The 18,960-nt window shown below is 36.0% G+C and overlaps 1 protein-coding gene across 2 annotated transcripts in view; it reads left to right on the plus strand.

Moving 5' to 3' along the window:
* The window catches only part of CYP71 (cyclophilin71), a 40,808-nt gene extending 27,652 nt beyond the window's left edge, over positions 1-13,156 (plus strand). For both annotated transcript variants that reach the window (XM_088949955.1, XM_088949956.1), the window contains exons 6-14: positions 3,201-3,276; positions 3,431-3,538; positions 3,630-3,806; positions 4,488-4,705; positions 4,774-4,903; positions 5,027-5,250; positions 8,368-8,521; positions 11,382-11,539; positions 12,888-13,156. In XM_088949955.1, the coding sequence (XP_088806081.1) occupies positions 3,201-3,276; positions 3,431-3,538; positions 3,630-3,806; positions 4,488-4,705; positions 4,774-4,903; positions 5,027-5,250; positions 8,368-8,521; positions 11,382-11,465 (1,171 nt within the window). In that variant the 3' untranslated portion in view covers positions 11,466-11,539; positions 12,888-13,156. The remainder of the gene's footprint in view (positions 1-3,200; positions 3,277-3,430; positions 3,539-3,629; positions 3,807-4,487; positions 4,706-4,773; positions 4,904-5,026; positions 5,251-8,367; positions 8,522-11,381; positions 11,540-12,887) is intronic.
* Positions 13,157-18,960: the final 5,804 nt, after the last annotated feature.

The raw sequence follows: 18,960 nt of genomic DNA on the forward strand, positions 1-18,960 counted from the left end.
TGGGAATACCAAATTCTTTCATGCTTTGGCTAATGGGAGAAGGAGGAAAAATGTGATACTAAAGCTTGAGGTTGATGGTGTGGAGATAACCTCTCAAGAGGAGATTGCCAGTAGGATTGTGGATCACTTCAAATCCATCTTTCAAAGACCCTTAGGGAATTGGTTAATAGTAGGGGTGGAGAATTGGCCAACATTCAACCAAACAGATAAGGGATGGCTGGAAAGAATGATTGAGGAAGAGGAAATTGAACAAGCTGTTTTTTCTATGGATAGGGCTAAGGCACCGGGTCCTGACGGATTTACAATGGCATTTTATCAGGACTGTCGGGACATATTCAAAGAAGACTTAATTGGAGTATTTAGAGAATTTGAGGATAAACATTTTGAGTCCTGGAATCAATGCCACGTTTATAGTCTTAATTCCCAAAAAGAATGATGCCAAACACCCCAAAGATTTTCGGCCAATTAGCCTGGTGACAAGCATCTATAAGATTTTGGCAAAAGTGCTCTCTAGGAGGATCAAAGCAGTTCTCCCCTCTCTCGTTAGCCAAGCACAAGGAGCCTTTATACAGGATAGACAAATTATAGATCAGATCCTTATTGCAAATGAGAGTATGGACGAGATAAGGAAATCAGGTAGGAAAGGATTTGTTTGCAAACTGGACTTGGAGAAAGCCTATGACTTAGTGGATTGGAGTTTCCTGCTGGAGATGTCAAGAAGACGTGGATTTGGGGATAAATGGTGTAATTGGATAAGAGGATGCTTAAACTCTTGTCGTTATTCAATGTTGGTGAATGGGGTGGTTTAAGGACTTTTTTCCAGCCAATAAAAGGCTTAAGACAAGGGGATCCACTCTCCCCTTTCCTCTTTACACTTATTGCTGATGCCTTTAGTAGGATGATCTCCAAAGAAGATGACGAGGGCCAAATAAAGGGATGGAGAATAGGGAGAAGAGGCATTCCAGTAACTCACCTTTAGTTTGCTGATGATATTGTTATTTTCTGTGAAGGGAATGAGTTGAGCAAAGTGGAGAACCTTAAGATTTTAATAAGTATTCTTGAGATGATCTCCAACTTGAAGGTAAATTTTGATAAAAGTTGTGTGGCTGGAGTAAACTTGGAGAATAGGGAGATTGAATCCATTGTAGAATGCTTAGGTTGCAATATTTCTTCTTGGTCTTTGACATACTTAGGGCTACCCTTAGGAGCCAACCCTAAAGAAATTAGTTTCTGGGCCCCTATTGTGGAGAAATTTGATAAGTGCTTGGCGGCTTGGAAAAAGAATTACACTTCAATAGGGGGTAGGCTGACTTTAATTAAGGCTACACTTGCCAACCTTCCAACCTACTTCCTTTCAATGTTCAGGATTCCTCCAAGGGAGGCTAAGAAACTGGAGAAGAGAATGAGGGACTTTCTATGGGAACCAGGAGAGGTGAAAAAGGACCACTTGATCAGATGGGAGATGGTTAACAAACCAAAGGAAGAAGGGGGCTTAGGGATAGGGAACATAGTGCTGAAGAATGTAGCCCTTCTAGGGAAGTGGCTATGGAGATGGCCCCGAGAGAGAGAGAGAGAGAGAGAGAGAGAGAGAGAGAGAGAGAGAGAGTGATTATGGCATGAGGTGGTGGCAAACATTCATGGTCGTGTAGGAAATGGTTGGGATTTCGGGATATCTCGCTGAGCTACCCTTACTACACCTTGGAAGGCTATACATGGTATTCTGCCTCGCTTCCCCAGATTCATCAGCTATATGGAGTGGAGACTTTGTTTATTTGGAGGTAGGTGGTCTATGCCTTCTGATTTAAGCTTGTTATTCAACCCATCTGTCTTTGTTTGGCACACTAGAAGAGGTAAGGTCATTTGGAAATGTGTCAAGGAAGCCACTCTGTGGACTCTTTGGGAGGAAAGGAATGCAAGAATTTTGCTTAGAGAAGGAAAAAGGGTTAGATAAAATGAAGAATTGTATCCTAACAAGAGCAATCCATTGGCTGAAAATTGTGGATATCTTTGATGACTTCTCCTTTGATGAGTTGTGAAGGAATTGGCTGGTAATAACTAACACTTCAACAAAGAAGGATAGAATTCTGTCAGAATCGGTTTCACCTTTGGAAGGTGTCATCAAGCTGAACTTTGATGGAACCAGCCAAGGCAACCCCAGGCCTTCAGGTATAGGGGGTATCTTGAGAAATAAGGACAGCAACATAATTTCCCTATTCTCAGGACCGGTGGGAGTGGGGGATTCCACAAGGGCAGAAATCCTTGCTGCAGTACAAGGACTTCAGATCGCCAACCAGCTTGGGGTGGAGCATCTCATAGTTGAAGGGGACTCTCAAGTGGTAACAAGGTGGCTCCTAATCTTGGATACCACCATTTGGGGCTACAAAGATCTCATAAAAAAAGTAAAGTGGTTAACCAGCAATATGAGAGTTGAGGTAAAATGGGTAGTAGGTCTACTAATTCTTTGGCTGATGCTTTAGCCAAACAGGGGGTTTCTAGGGAAGATCTTTTTTGTGGTTCTTTATAAGTTGTTCTTAATTTGGAAATCTGTACTTAACTAGCCCAGAGAGGATGCATCTCGTGTCTTTCCTTGGGGACTTTGTACTATTGTCTATTGCTGATTAATAAAATTATTTCAATTATAAAAAAAAAAGAGATTGTGGGCTTTACATTTGAATATGCTTTACATGTTATGTTTATGTATTTTAATTTTTTTTTATGAATGTTTATGTATTTCAATTTTAGATAATAGGTTTTTTAAAACCATTACTTTTAAAAATTAAGTTTATATTTCTTATTAATATTATGTTTAATATTTTTGATATATATATTTTTTGCATTTTTGAAAATTTTTTGCCATTTTTATTGATTTTTTTGACATTGTTTTTGATTTTTTAGCTTTTTTTTTTGGTATTTTTGCGCCTTGCTTCAAAAAGGTGCGCGCCTTGCGCCTCTCGCCTCAGGTGCAAATTGGCCCTTACGCCTTTTTTGCGCCTTGCGCTTTTAAAACATCAGTGCACTCATTGGTTGCAAAGGTATGATGCATCAGTTAGCATTTCCCTTGAAAATGTTGGTGTTGTGTTGCAGCTCTAGAGTAAATAAACAAGTTTCATGGAAAATGTTATTTACTAATTCAATGACATGCTCAGTCATTGATATGACTAAATACTTCCTTACCATGACATGCCAATTATTACTTGCAGGGTGAGCTTCCGGTTGAAAAGTGATACTAATCTCTTTGAAATTATAAAATGCAAAACAACTGCATCTGCAATTGAGGTACAAAATTTTATTTCTTAAAAAGAAATTTATGTTCGATTAGCATCTTCTTTCACCATCTCTTGGTCTTTGTAGTTGCAAACAAAGTCCATCTGTAACTTTTTTTCCTTACCTTACCACTTGCATTTAAACCTTATTTTATTTTTAATTTCAGGTTAGTCCAGATGGCAACCAATTTGCCATTACATCCCCTGATCGAAGAATACGTATCTTTTGGTTTAGAATGGGTAAACTAAGACGAGTTTATGATGAATCTCTTGAGGTAATTTTCATTTCCTTTTAATGTCAATCGCTTCAGGGTAGTAGTGCTTTTGGAAGCTCATTGCAGGAATTCTCTATCTTCTGTTGATTAGGTGGCCCAGGATCTACAGAGAAGTGATGCTCCTCTCTATCGTCTAGAAGCAATTGATTTTGGACGAAGAATGGCTGTTGAGAAGGAAATTGAAAAAACAGAAAATGTGCCACAACCAAATGCAATATTTGATGAAAGCTCAAATTTCATTATATATGCAACATTACTTGGCATAAAGGCAAGCTCAACAATGACTTTCCACACATTGTGTTGTTTTAGGGAAAGTGGAAGCCAGATAATTGGTTGTTGATTCTAGCTTGGCATTTCGAATCAGTAAGAGTAGGTTTATTCTGGGGATATCATTTCATTTAGTTGGTCGTCTTTTTTAATCTTTCTGGTGCTAAATTATGTTTATAGGTGCATTCTGATGGGTTGAAGATTCAGAATTTTGTTGTGTAGGAATTAGTTGGTAGATTGGAGTGTGGGTTTCCTATCATGTTTTGATTTTGATTAGGGATGGAACTTGGGTTGGGTTGAGTGGGAATTTATCAAAATTGTCAATGAGTCCAAGCCCTAACCCGAGCCTGATGTAGTTGAAGTTCAAGTTGGGCAACTCAACATGCAGCTGCCATAAATTTAATTTGTAGTCTTGCATCTTGGTTGGAAGTTTTCTTCATGTGTTTCTGGGGGCTATAATGGCCTCTACACATAAGCAGATGCACTTCATAGAGCTTCCATTTTAGTTTAAAATCGAGCTGGATTCTTCAAATGCACAGCTTTTTGATAAATATGATTTGCTAGAAGCTATTTAATTGACTTCCATTGCCTTTATGAGCAGTAAGTTTAACGTATGCTACTTGTTTATTCCATTTAGCGCCAGTACCTAACCAAATGATCTTTTATCGTGTTATTTTTACAGATTGTAAATTTACATACCAATAAGGTTACCCGGATTCTAGGAAAAGTAGAGAACAATGATAGGTTCTTGAGAATTGCTCTATATCAAGGTGACAGAAGCAACAAAAAAGTTAGGAAAATTCCTGGGGCTGCATCCAATGTTAATGAGAGCAAAGAGCCTTTGACAGATCCTACTCTCGTTTGTTGTGCTTTCAAGAAGCACAGGATTTATTTCTTCAGGTACTAAAACTCTTCTACATTATCAGACAATTTTCAGATTCCTGATGTTGTTATTCTGTTTTTAACAGTCGTAGGGAACCAGAGGAGCCTGAAGATGCAACTAAGGGAAGGGATGTATTTAATGAAAAGCCTCCTCCTGATGAACTTTTGGCTGTTTCAGATATAGGAAAATCTGTGACATCTCTTCCAGACAATGTGGTGAGTTTTCTATGCTCAACCATTGGTAAGTTCTTTTGGTACTTCTGGCCTCTTAACAGAATCTACTGACTGCATTTATCCTCTCTCTCTTTCTCTCGTGTTTTCTTTCCCTTATTTTGTCAGATATTGCACACAACATTGGGTGATATCCATATGAGACTGTACCCAGAAGAATGCCCTAAAACTGTGGAAAATTTCACAACCCACTGCCGGAATGGGTATTACGATAATCTCATCTTCCACCGAGTCATCAAGGGCTTCATGATACAGACAGGGGATCCTTTGGGAGATGGCACTGGTGGCCAATCTATCTGGGGAAGGGAGTTTGAAGATGAGTTCCATAAAAGGTAAGAGTTTTGAAAAAAATTAATGTAATGCAGTATGTTAATGCAGCCTTCGTTTTTTGCTTTTGTACTAGAGTAACACACTTTTCTGCTTTCCGAACTCTGTCCTGCTATTATAGTAAATAAGAAATATGTATTTAAACCAATTGATGGTGGCTCAGTTGGTAGGATCTCTGACTCATCGGAGTAGAGACCTGGGATCAAGTCCTGCTGCTGCCAGGGTTGGGGGGTTAAGGGAGGGGGATGGGCTGCCCCCCGCCGGTTGTGTAGCCCCATGAAGCCAAATGATTGTGTGAATATGATTGAGAGTTAAAGTGGTAACACAACAGAGAAGAGGAGAGGAATAACTGTGTCTAGAGTGGAACCTGTTTGGTGGAGAATGTAACCCCACCTAGTAGGCAGATGGTATTTATACTCTTTTAAATACATGAAAATTACATGTTCCCCTGCTTAAGTTATAAAAGGGGACAGAAATACCCCACATCTATTTGAGTTTATACACTTTAACATTAGTATATGTCATACAGCTCCAGCTTGGTGTAAATGCAATCCATTTTTCTATCCTTAGACCTTAGTAAACAAACCTGCAAGTTGGTCTTCAAACTTAACATAGGGTGTAGTTTTTAGTATATTTGTATTGCTGAAATGGGAGGGAGAAACTCTGAACAGTGTAACTGTACATGGTATGATAATCACAAAATTTCAAAAAGTACACTAGTTACCATTACAAAAAAGAGTCTGAAAAAATGTTGATAGCTTTAGCCCATGAGAAGATCTTAGCAGTCATTGTAGATAATCTCATCCGTTTGAGAGGACTTGTTTTCAAAAATCTGCTCTTCTATAAGTCTCTTAGTAGTTTTTCTATACTGGTTGCAACCTTTGATAGAATAGGGAAGAGTGGGAGGAAGTGGCTGGGAAGCTTGACAAAGTGTATTCTAATTAGAGTTAATTTTGCACCCTTGGAAAGATACCTACCTTCCAAGATGAAATCTTTTTATGGCATCTTTCTATCACCCAGTCCTAAAGGTATCATGATGAACTTTTAGATCCAAGTGGCAGTCCCAAGTAGATGTTTCACAGCTAAGAAATCTTACATCCAAGGACCATTGCAAGGTTTTGTAGGAACCTGGCTAACTGGAACCAGGGAGCTCTTCTCAAGATGCAATCTTAAACCATCCAAAGTTTTATTTGGGAGAGCGGCCAAAGCCTTGATAAGACAAACAAAGAGTGGAGAGAATCTGGAGATGGGGTCTCCCTACCTTAGCCCCTTCGAGCTTTTAAAGATCATCATTGGAGAGCCATTAAGAAGAATAAAGAACTTAGGTGTTTGAGATGCATACCGATGATCCACCTTATCCACTTGCTGCCAATGTTCTATGCTGTGGATTTTTAAGAAGATGATCTAGGAATCTCCAGCTTACATGATCAAAGGCCTTTTTCTAAGTTCAGTTTGCTTAGCAATCCATCAAGCATTTCTTTGCTGTGGATAAATGCACCTTTGGAGTTAGAAATGACGCTATGATGTAGCTACTATCTCCACCAGGAGTTATAAATGCTCCTTGGTCATGAAACATTGCATTGGATTCAGTCTGTGTAGCAGTCTGATTATGATAAAATAATTCCATAGGTCTTGTTTTTTAATCACATCAACTCACATGTAGTATGAGCCATAACTTGACATTTTGCTTCTACACTAGTTCTAGCAACGACACTTTGCTTCTTGTTCTTTTAGGCAACTAGTTTACCTACCAAGAATGTATGTACAATATGTACAATAACCCATTGTGTACCTTTTATTAGATAATGATCAACTCCAGTCTACATCTGCACGTCCTTCTAATCAAGTTCTTACCAACCATATACAACAGCCCATCTCTTGGTGCTCTTTTCTAATATCACAACACTCTTATAACTGCTTCCCAATAAGGAAGAAGGCCATACATAAACCAACTTAGCGCACTTACAAATAGTGCAATATTGGATCTAGTAATAGTAAGATAATCTTTCCAAGTAACCTAATATACCATCTTAGGTTTTCAAACAACTCTCCTTGGTCAACACTCAACTTCGTATTAGGACCCATAGGAATTTATATTCCTAATTAATGTTGTATGGACATGAACATGGGAGTCAGAATTCTATGTGTGTCTAAGAATCTAACTCAGCAAGATGAGAAAACATGGCCTCATGGAGATGTTAATGGAAAAGTTATATTATTTAAATTGTTCATGTTTGTTTGAATTCAAATTATATACCTGCAACAAAATGTTGCTTTTGTTACCAAACAAAGTTTGACATGAAAAATGGCATTTATCTTGTGCATTAGCTGTTCATGTATGCCAAATAAGCTAGGAGATGGGAAGGAAATTTTACATATAAGTTTCCCCCAAGAATCCATGGAGTGTCAGACTCCAATTCTTGTTTGACATGGACATGTCAATTGTCATCCATTTAGGATAGCATGCAACACTGACCCAATAACCCGGTTTCTTCAAGTAGACCTGACTCATATTTCCTTTGAGATCTTGTTGCATAGTCACGACTAAACACATAAATAATTTGGCGCTCCTTAGAAACTAGAGCTCTCAATCTGTCACTGCAAGGTTGTGTAGCTGGTACATGGGTTTAGGCAGTTTTTCTTCATGAAGCCAATGAAAGAGAGCTTTTATTGCTTAAGACAAGTTGGTTAGTGTCACTTTCTACTTACTAGTCTGTACTGTGCTGGCAAATTGTATGATCAATTGGACATGGTTTAGCAAGTATGAAATGGTCATTTTGTTCACATAATATTTATTCCAAAGGCTATGGAAAAGGGGGAAAATAAAGAAGCTTGTAAAAGCATTTTTGAGTTTTTGTAGACTTTTGGTTCTTAACTCCTCTTGCATTTGATAAGTAACCTGTCTAACAGGGATCAGGAGACAAGTATCTTCAAAAGGGATATTATCGTTTTCAGATGATTTGTATCGTTTGGCTATGCATTCTTTGTGCTACTTGTGATTTGTATTCTGTTGTACCACTATCAACCTTACCACTACCATTTATTGACCAAGTTCTAGCATTCATATGGACATGTTTACATGCTATTTACATTATATTCACCACTATCCTTTGCTTCTGCAGTTTGCGGCATGACAGACCTTTCACAGTGTCAATGGCAAATGCGGGGACTAACACTAATGGATCTCAGTTTTTTATTACCACTGTAGCTACACCATGGCTTGACAATAAGCACACGGTCTTTGGTAGAGTTGTAAAGGGGATGGATGTCGTACAGGTAATTTTGCTCTTGCATTGTGAGTTTTCCTTAAGCTATTGGCGTGTGTCATCTCTCATATCTCTGAAATTATTTCAAGAAGTGTTTCTGCTAGTCAACATGGCAGATGGTTAGGGATCAGAGGTACCACACATATTTCTTTTAAACTCTCTAGATTTGGAACAAATATCAGGCTGAAAACCTCCCATGTTTCTACAGTAAATCCTCATTTCTGTACCATTTATAAAAATGAGAATGGTTAGGTTTACGTCAAAAGACCTGATTTTCTATTTCCACTATTGCCCCTCGATCATTAAACCCTAATTTTTATGACAAAAACAATTCAAGTGAAGATTAAAGATAGGATGTTTTTATTTATTTTTATTATCATATATAAAAATGAGAATGGTAGATGGGTAATCCGATAATTTATTTTTATTATTACCCTTCTTTAGTCATTATTATTTCAATTAAATATCTATTTCTATTATTGCCCCCTTTAGTCATTGTTATTTCAATTGTATTTTATAATATTATATACAGTATTTTATATTTTCATTAGATTGTGTTTGGTTGCAATGCAAATGCAAATATGTACACTACATATTTATCCATTTTTCGGTTCATGAATGCAAACCTAGTTCACATTTTAAACCGTTTTTGCATTCATCTTGTTTGTTTGAAATTGGTGCAAAAGTGTGGGTCCATCATTAAATGCTCCAACTATCTTATGCTCCAATGCATTAGCTTTGGTCAAAAAGTTAATTACCAAAGAATACAAAATTGTATCCAAAAAATAGGTACAGTAATGCTCTCTTCTTAGAGTACGAAACTGTTAGAAAATACAGTTTTGCTCTGATAATCGTTATTTTTTTTTACGTTTCAAATAAACACTCACAAACGCAAACCGGAGTACATAAGTACCCCGGTTCGGTGTTTGTATCGCAAACAATAGGAGCCTTATTGTCCCTCCTTAGCCATTGTTCCATAATTTCTCTATAACCATTATATATTTTTATAATCTATAATAAAAATGAGGATGGTTACAATGTTTCATCAAAAAGCCTTATTACACTTTCCCTTTTATTGGGATGCAAATGGATCAGATCGGATTCAAATCAAGGTATATCCAAACCCAATCTGATAAATTTTAGGCCCAATTCAATCCAATCGGATCTCACAAATATTGATTTAGATTCAAATTCGGTAAGGATGTCGAATATTTGAATATGATCCAATCAGATTTAGTTTTGTTAAATAATAAATCATTAAAAAATAAAATATAACAGTATAAATAATGAAAACAAAAAATGAAAGTATTTTTCAACTATTTTCATCTTATATACATGTTTTTTATAAAAAATAAATAATATAAAAAAATTATAAAAATAGAATATAAATAACATATTGGATCCTTTTGAATTGGATAGGGGTGATCCGAATTCGATTTGGTTTTTAATCAGATCCAATTATCCAATCCGATCCGAAAATCCAAAATGAAGATGTCCAAATCTGATAAAATAGGATTAGACTTTGGATCGGATTGATTCATGATCCCTTTTTACCCTCTATGTTTTCTGTTATTCCAATGTCTATCTAACCTATCATTGAATGGGATGTACACTATGAAACAAAGTTTTTTCCAATAAAAATGAATACTAACCGTTAACATATTGACTATCAACCAAAGTTGCATCCTTTCATTTTTACCTTTATCATTTTTTGCTATTCTAATATTTGATCTCTCATAAATGTGAAACTATAAAGTGGATTATACCCAGCACTGGTAGCAATTGGGCTAGCCCATACACCTGATTTGTGTTGGGCTTGGGTTTTGAGGCTCGTGCATCAGCACGATATAGAACAAAAAAATGTACCATGCTGGTATAGCCTCGCAACCCATCACGAAACAGTCCTATATATTCAATTTTATTATACTATTTTATTAAAATTTTATTTATTTTTTTATCAATATTTTATTCAAATTTTATCGTAATTTTATTATTTCATATATAAACAATTGTATACATCAAAGTTCATATAGAATAAAATTTTAAGATTTTTTTCAATTTCTTGTCTATTTTGTTAATTTATTTAACTTTTCATTATTCTTTTCAAATTTTTAATATAAAATCATGCCTCTTACACCCTGGCCTATGGCTGAGCCCACCTGGGCTTGTGCTGTAGGTCTAACCTTTGAAGAGTTTCAGGCCAAGTAGGGCACGTCCCACCCAGGACCATGTGTTGGTATGGCACAACCTATTAAAGCATAGACAACCTGCAAAATCGTGTTGTGTCGGCATGACACAACCCACTTTATATTTTATGATGAAGTAGTTAAAAGTGCAAATTAGAGACAATACAAAAGAGGGCATGAAAGATGGTAGATAACACAGACAAACAGCTGACAAAGTAATAGCAAAGAAATACATAAATTGTCAAATATCAATCAAACCACTTTCTAATAGCCTAAATCCAAGTCTTTCCCAACTTGTGATCAAGTCAATATTTTCATCCCAAATTGTATTTTCTTTATCATATTTGATTTGCATTAATGAATTTAATTATAGTTTTAACTATTATTTTTTCATTCATTTTCACCTGTGCATCGCACGGGCTTCTACACAAGTCTGAGTTAAAAAAAAAAAAAATTGATACTATGGACAGCTGGATGCACGGTTGATGTGGCTTGAAGGATTTAGCATATGTTACTTTAGAGGGCCCTATTCGGTGGAAAGTTAAGATCAGCGATATAATCCATGCTAGAAATAAAGTAGGTCATGGAAGAAAATCCTAATTGGGCTAATTAGGTGACCTTAATACATGCATGGGCATGCACACATACACAAAATTTATTAATGACTCCCACAATTCTCAACAGGCTATTGAAAAGGTGAAGACAGACAAGACTGACAAGCCATATCAGGACGTAAAGATCTTGAATGTGACTGTTCCTAAATCTTGAAGCTTGAAGCCCTACCATACAAAGTGTTGATTCCTTGTTAATGCACAAACGTTGGCTGCTTCAACTCATCTCAGGTAATAACATTTGAGGTCATTTTCAAATCGCTGTTTTTACCAAGAAAATGCTCTCATGTGGTCATGTGTTGAATACCTTTTTTCATTATAATCGCCATATGTCCAATACTGTGTCCAGCTGTGTCCTTGGTGTATCCTGGTAACATAGTTGCATCTTTGTGTTGCCCAACATAGTTACAATGAGACCACAGATATTGGTCTCATTGTATTGCCTTGTAACTAAAGTGGTAGTTTCTGAACTGCTTTATTTTGTTTAGTCACTAAGAAAAAATGAGGAAAATCTACTACAGAAATTTATCCATATTGCATGTTAATAAATATTCATCCAGGCACCAATATCAGCACAGCAGAGGATAGTCATCAACTTAGATATTTCTAAAATCATGTAGTGTGTGGGTGTTTGTTAAGAAAATCTAGCATCCATTGTCACAAGATGCTTCATCCATTTTCCCTGACTGCTCATTAAATCTGGACATTCAATGAGGTAATATCTTTGATTATTATTGGTGGTAGAATTTCTTACCTTCATTGTCAGAATGTTATTCTTCATGGGTTATGGAGACTCCATTATTGTAGATAGTTATTGGATGCATGACCTATTATTGCCCTTAAAAACTATTTCATTGAAGAGAGATCCCTGGCGTCTAGCTTGTACTAATTCTATTCTACTTTCAGATCTGGTAATTTAGAGGCTTTTCTACAGAATTAATGTTTTGTATTTTCATTTGTTTTTAAAATTACCATATCTGAAAAAAAAATCTTGAACTGTATTTTATTTTGAAAGGCGAAATAAAGCTGGTTTTGTTTTAAATTACAGTTTTTGTTTTTACAACTACCAAAATGATAGTTTTTAAGATGAAAATAAATTTTGTAGTACATACGTTACATGAGTTATAGAATATGACATTAGATAACCAGATGAAAAGCGAGGGTACAAAATACATAATTTTTTATTCTTTTCTTAGGTCAGTGATCTGCCTTGGTATTTAGGAGGCTGTGTTTACCCTTTTTGTTATCAATGCAAGTTTTCTGAAATCAGAAAATATGCTTCTCAACATTTTAAACTGCGAGAAATGTTCATGCAACAAATTTCTGATATTGCAACTTATCTTTTGAAAGAGTACTACGTAAAGCCTAATAAAATTAATATAACTTCGGACATCTTCATATCTCTGTCATCTTTTTGCACTGTTTTTCTGCATTTTTGTCCACCCCTTCTTTTTGTTCAGTTTTACTGGTTTAATCGTGTTATTTGAAAGCATTGCTACTACTTTTAATGCTTCTCTTCTTCGTCTCTTGCAAATTACTTTCTGGAGTTATGATTTACTAAGGATGTTTGCCTTTGCAGGTATGCGGATAGGTTGAAAACCAGGTTTCTTACTTTTACATAGGATTTATCTTTAGGTGTTTGTTGAACAACGTTTAATTTTTCTTTTTTTTTTCTCTTTTTCTTTTTTTCTTTTTCCTTTTCTGAATTGAGTGAAGTGTAACTTTTTTTACCCCCTTTCAGTTTCTTTTACTAAGTTAACCCTTTCAAATAATGTTAGCCATGATGTTTGTATGCTTGTTGATGTTTGAAACAATATTAATTTATATGAAATTTATGACCCTACTAAATTTATGACCCTACTAAGTTAACTCTTATAATTCAGAATAATTTTTAATTTATGAATACTGTTATAAAACATATTTAGTTTAGTAGTTTCCAAACGGAAGTTATTTTTTTATTTCAAGGAAGATGCGACCCTTGCAGACATTGGGATTGAGAGGATGCCCCAAACAAAGCAGGTGAGACTACAAATTTCGTTCATTCGGATCAGATTCAATTTCTTTGTAGATTTAGGGATCCATCGCATAATGTTGCACTGCCTGACTGGATTAGGGTTAATTTGGATATTATTCTTTAATGAGTTGAAAGCCCTTCACATTTGAAATATGAGCTGGCTAGATGGGTTAGGAACAGAAATGTTACGCTGACCAAAATGCCTTTGATTCCCCTTATGCTGTATTCCACCCTCGGACGGTGTTTCTTTTCTATTTTGATTGTTGCAGCGTTGGGGATTTGGAACACGGGAACAGTGATATTTTGGTAAATTGGAACTTCTAAATCCTTGCAATTCTCTTTCCTATTTCTTTTCCATTTTCAATTGCATGCATTCAGGAGCTGTGGTGCAGATTGATTAATCAGACTAAGGTGGTGTTTAATAAATCTGGAAATTCAGATCTGAAAAGTTAAAAAGATATTAAATGTCTGAAGTCTAAAAAGAGACATAGTTGCTTTTCTACCTTTTAGAGGATCTGAATTCATAAGTTTGTTTGTGTGGGATCAACCCTTTAATATATGAAATTTATTGATTTTATTATTTTACCCTTAAAACATACAATTTGGAAATATGAAATTTAATTTACATGATCTCATAAAAAATGATTTTCAACCTCAAAATGATATTGCAAAAATACAAATAAAAAATAAAAAATTATCAATTACTAATTAATATATAAAATGATTAAAATAAAAAAATTAATGATTATAAAAATATTAAAATAATTAATAATTTACACAAATAAAATTTAAAATAATTTTAAAAATTAATGAAATAATTAAATATTAGTAGTTAATAAAAATAATTAATAATTAATAATTAATATAAATAAATTTAATAAAAATAATTAATGTTTAATAAAAAAATAAAAAATAATTAATAATTAATAAAATTATTATTATTATTCACCGAAGTACTGAACCACCATTGTTGCTTGTTGCGACGGTGGCAATGGGGAGAGAGAGAGAGAGAGAGAGGTCGAATGTTTAGGTTTTCTGGGTTTGGGGGTATTAGGGTAACTCGTGTCATTTATGAAAAATTGTAAGGATATTTTGGACATTGGGTCGGCTCTGAAACGCATCTGAGCATGCTAAGAGCCAGTCCAAGGTTTATGGTTTTAAGATATGGAAATCAATTTCAGACTCAGTTTAAGACGTACAGCCAAACAAGGGGTGAGGTTTGAAAAGTAGCATTTTTCAGATTTAGACCTCTAAAAAGTGCAACCAAACGACACCTAAGGTGCATCGCACGGTAAGTGGAATTTTCCCGTTGAAATTGCAAAGTTTCTCATATGAATCTTGCTATCTTGGAGTTGTGTTTAAACTATTCTAGAGCTGTGGAACGCTGCTTGGAAAATCGTATCGCCTTATTGGTATGACCGTATGAGTGGAAGTAATTACTAATCAAGGTTTGAAATTTTGATACGTATCAGGTTGTATCGAGGCTTCCTGATATGTCTCTACAGGGGGTGTTTTGGGGTTTAACCTGGTTCAAGGGGTAGACAGGTCTTAAATCGATCATTCTGAACCAGGTTTAAAAAACAAAAAAAAAAAAGGAAAAATCAGTTTCAATATAGGTCGACACGCCCATCGGCCGTATCAATATATGTTTGTCACTCTACTTGAAGGATTTCGATGGGAGATTTGAAACTCAGAATTAAGCAATGGGAGTGTGGGACTCGGGAGTTTTGTCTCTCTCTAGTCGGAATATCCAAGGTTGCAGTTAAGCCGTTCCAAATTAACCCAATGTTATCTCTGTCCCATACCAGTTGGGACTCGGGACCAAATGAGCAATGTTTTCGAACCATCATTGACCTGGATGGGTAGACCGTTTGCATTGGAAATTGTTTAGGCGATCGGTTCTATTTTACCCCAAAGCCAACCTCTAGTAAAAAAATGTTGAATTAGTCAATGAATCGTTGACCTGGATGGTTTGATCGTTGAACCGTTCAACCCGGAGAACGGTTTGCAGTTTATTAACTTGTCACAACAAAATGAAAAGGGAAGATCTCTCAAATCTGAGATCTACTGAGAGAAATGAGACAGAGAGAACTCACATTTAGATATCTGGGAGAGAAGTGTAGACTCTATATGACATATCAGAGAGAGAGAGAGAGAGAGAGAGAGAGATGAGAAATCTCATATCTACTCCAGTTTTTCACCATCGCTATCGCCACGGCAGCCTTCAAGCCCTCCTTTTCCTCCTCCTCTTCTTCTTCTAAACTCTTTTAGCCGATTTCTCAAATACCTCTACTTTCATCTTTATTTTCTCTTATATTTATATGCATCTTACCCTAATATTACAATCTAATGGGTAATATGACATATCACTGTCAATATTCAAACCGTCCGAACCGTTTGACTCGGATAATCGAACCATTGACTAAAAAACCAGTGGCTAGAACGATTTGATTTCCAAATCAGTTTTTAAAACCTTGCAAATAAGCAACTAGTTTCATGGCTACCTCGAGGATGTATGATCTGAAAGCTTGAAACTACATAATTTACACTACAATAGTCTATAAAAACAAAGGGTTGGAGGCTTATTCATCGGCCAGGCTTTCAAATCATCTTGAGATATGGATTCCGAACAAAATCCTCGGTACATATTTTCATTCATTTAGACCATTTATCCTGAATAACTGTGTATTTTTATTTTATTTTTAACTTAATTGTTCAAGAAAATTATGGGGAGTTTAAAGTTTTAATTTTTAAGGTTCTAGGTTCAGAATACAACTGTCTGAAGATGCATCCTTAATTCCCTAGGTGGCTGGAAGCGGAAGTAGGGGTGCAAATCGGCCGGGGTTACCTCAGGTTAAGATTTAATTTTAACCAAACCTAAGCTGTTGAACCCCCAACCTCAAGTTTTTTGGATTGGATTGGGTTGGCCTGAATTCTCTACTTTTGCTAGATGTTCATATTTCTCATGTTCAATCAAATATTAACATTATTATATAAAAGGGCATGGTTATCATACTTCAGAAAAATTTTGTTTTTAAACTGAAATTTGTTGACTTGTATACATTATGCATGCATAGTTGCATAGATACAGATCCATACATACTGATATCTGTAAGGCATAGATAAATATTTATATAATATTTTAATTTTGACAAATATATTTTTATATAAGATTAACCAAGGGTTCAACTCTGACCCAACTTAACTTGGTTTCATACTTTTCAACCCGATCCAACATAACCTTAGATTTCAGGTTATGTTTTAGGTAAACTAGACCAAGTTGTAGCCGTGGTCAGAACTCGAAAGCCCCCAACACCAGCGACAAAAATTATAACCTGGTGCTTCTATTTAGTAAATATTAAAAGAGGGAAGGTGGCGATCATATGCATTGGCGGAGATTGTGTAAATCAGGTTGAGGTATTGATTATTGGAATAGCAGCACTAGAAATGGGAATGCTAGCAAAACACCTGGCACATGGAAATCATGGATAGTTTGTTTGAATTGGAAGCGATTCCAAGCTGGTGATTGGATATATAGGAGGGTTCTTTTTTTGGATTTTGAAAAGGGGAAAGTTGGCCAATGGGATTTTGGTTCTCATTGACCAAGAATTCTATGTTCATTTTTAAATTAATGTGAGGATCAAGAAAAGTTTATTTTCTTGGGTATAACTTACCCAAGTAAGTGAACCAACACCTGAATGGGACAAAAATGTCCCTTTTAAGAATGGATTTTTATGACTAAAATGGTCATTACCTTATTTACTTGAGAAATAAAAGAACATGGGTAAATACACTTACCCGGGTAAGTGTTTCCTAGAAAAACCTTACCCAGAGATAATTGCATTTACCCGGATAAGTAACTTACTAAAAAATGAACAAGGCCTTAATAGGAAACTTAATATTCCATAGCGCTTGAAGTTGTCAATTGTGAATCCGGATTCAGTCCAGCATTGGGAGCATCTCTCCATGAATGAAAGAATATAAGCATGAAAATGTTTTAAATGCATGACTGTAAGTGAGAACATGTTTTTGTGAGGATTGAATCGGGTCTTGGCAATCTTCATGTGCATAAGGGTGAGTCAGACTCAACCAATATGGTTTCAACTTTCACATTCACACTCATTTACCTAGAGTCTACAGTGAACATAGAGTCCGTTTGGGAGGACTTTTGTTTTGGAGGATAATTGTGTTGATTGAGAAGGTGTTTGGCTCCGTTTATATTTATGGGTTGTCATTTATTTGTGCTTTTTCACTTTAAACGTTTATTTATACTTTTTCACTTTAAGCATGCATGTTTTTATTGTTTGATTGGTCTTCACTTTAAACGTTTTTGTTCTCCACCTCAAATTAGTATCCATTAAAGTGTGACACATCAACATTTGGTTTTAAGAAAGGGGTAATATCATATAAGGGCAACTTTAGGGGTTTAATATCAATAAAAGTAATATATTTACAAGAATCTCAAAAATGGGTTAAGTTTTTAAAATTAATATCAATAAAGGGCAAAAATACTGTTCATCATCTTCTTCTTGCCATTTGTTCATCAGAACCACCATCCGCCACCGCCTGCCATCGCCGCTCGCTGCCACCTCTAGCAACGTTATCGAAGGTAGCGGGAGCGGCGGTGGCACTGGTGGTCATTCCTCTGCTCGCCACCACTGCCACCTCTGTCTCCACCCGTCTCTGGCAATGTTACCGGAGGCGGAGGCTGTGGTGTTGGACAAAGAAACCACTAGCGCCGCCACCGTCACCTCTGCCTTCGGCCACCTTCGACAACGTGGCCAGAGGTGGAGGCGATGGCGGACAGCAGCTTTGATGAACAAATGGCAAGAAGAAGATGATGAAAAATGTTTTTGCCCTTTATTGATATTATTTTTAAAAAGTTAACCCATTTTTGAATTTTTTTAAATATATTACTTTTGTTGATATTAAATCCCAAAAGTTGCCCTTATATGCTATTACCCCTTTAAGAAACGCTGGGGTATTGGAGTAAACAAGAATTTGGTATTTCCCTAAATGCTTCATGCACAAAAATTAAAGAGTTTCAATTTTTATTAATATTTATTTAATAAACAATAAAACTAAATAATTATTTCATTTTGCTTCATATGCAATAAACGCCAACACCTATCTAACACTAATGTAGCATCATTTTTTCAATAAACGCCAATGAAATTAAACACATAACACGCATGTTCTAGAATCCTGATAAATTACTTGGAGTAGCTTCAACTTATACTTGTATGTCTTGTATTCAAAACACCAATATTAGTTTTCCGAATTTTTCTCAAACATAGCTTTTATAAATTCCATATGAGGTCCAACTCGCAAGAACCCGCGTGCCAAAGTCTTCCGTGCTCGTGATTACGTCTGGACCGTCTGGTTAAATGGTTTAAGTAACACAGGACAGATTCTCCGGGCCCCAGATGGTAGGATCACACCAGATAACACGATGAAGTTTGATCTCAGGCAGTCTCCATTCGCCAAACGCGTTGACCTATTGACCCACCTCTCACATGTCCGTGCTACTTTCCTGTCCAATTTTGACCCCGCTTGCGTACACGTGGGATCCACTTACAGCTGATGTGGCATATAAAGTTTGCTCGTTCCTAGTAGAAAATTGGGCTTTGAGACACCT

The sequence above is a fragment of the Nelumbo lutea genome, chromosome 6, assembly GCF_056320005.1.
Source record: "Nelumbo lutea isolate HS-2025 chromosome 6, American lotus-T2T, whole genome shotgun sequence".
In the NCBI taxonomy this organism is placed as follows: Eukaryota; Viridiplantae; Streptophyta; class Magnoliopsida; order Proteales; family Nelumbonaceae; genus Nelumbo; species Nelumbo lutea.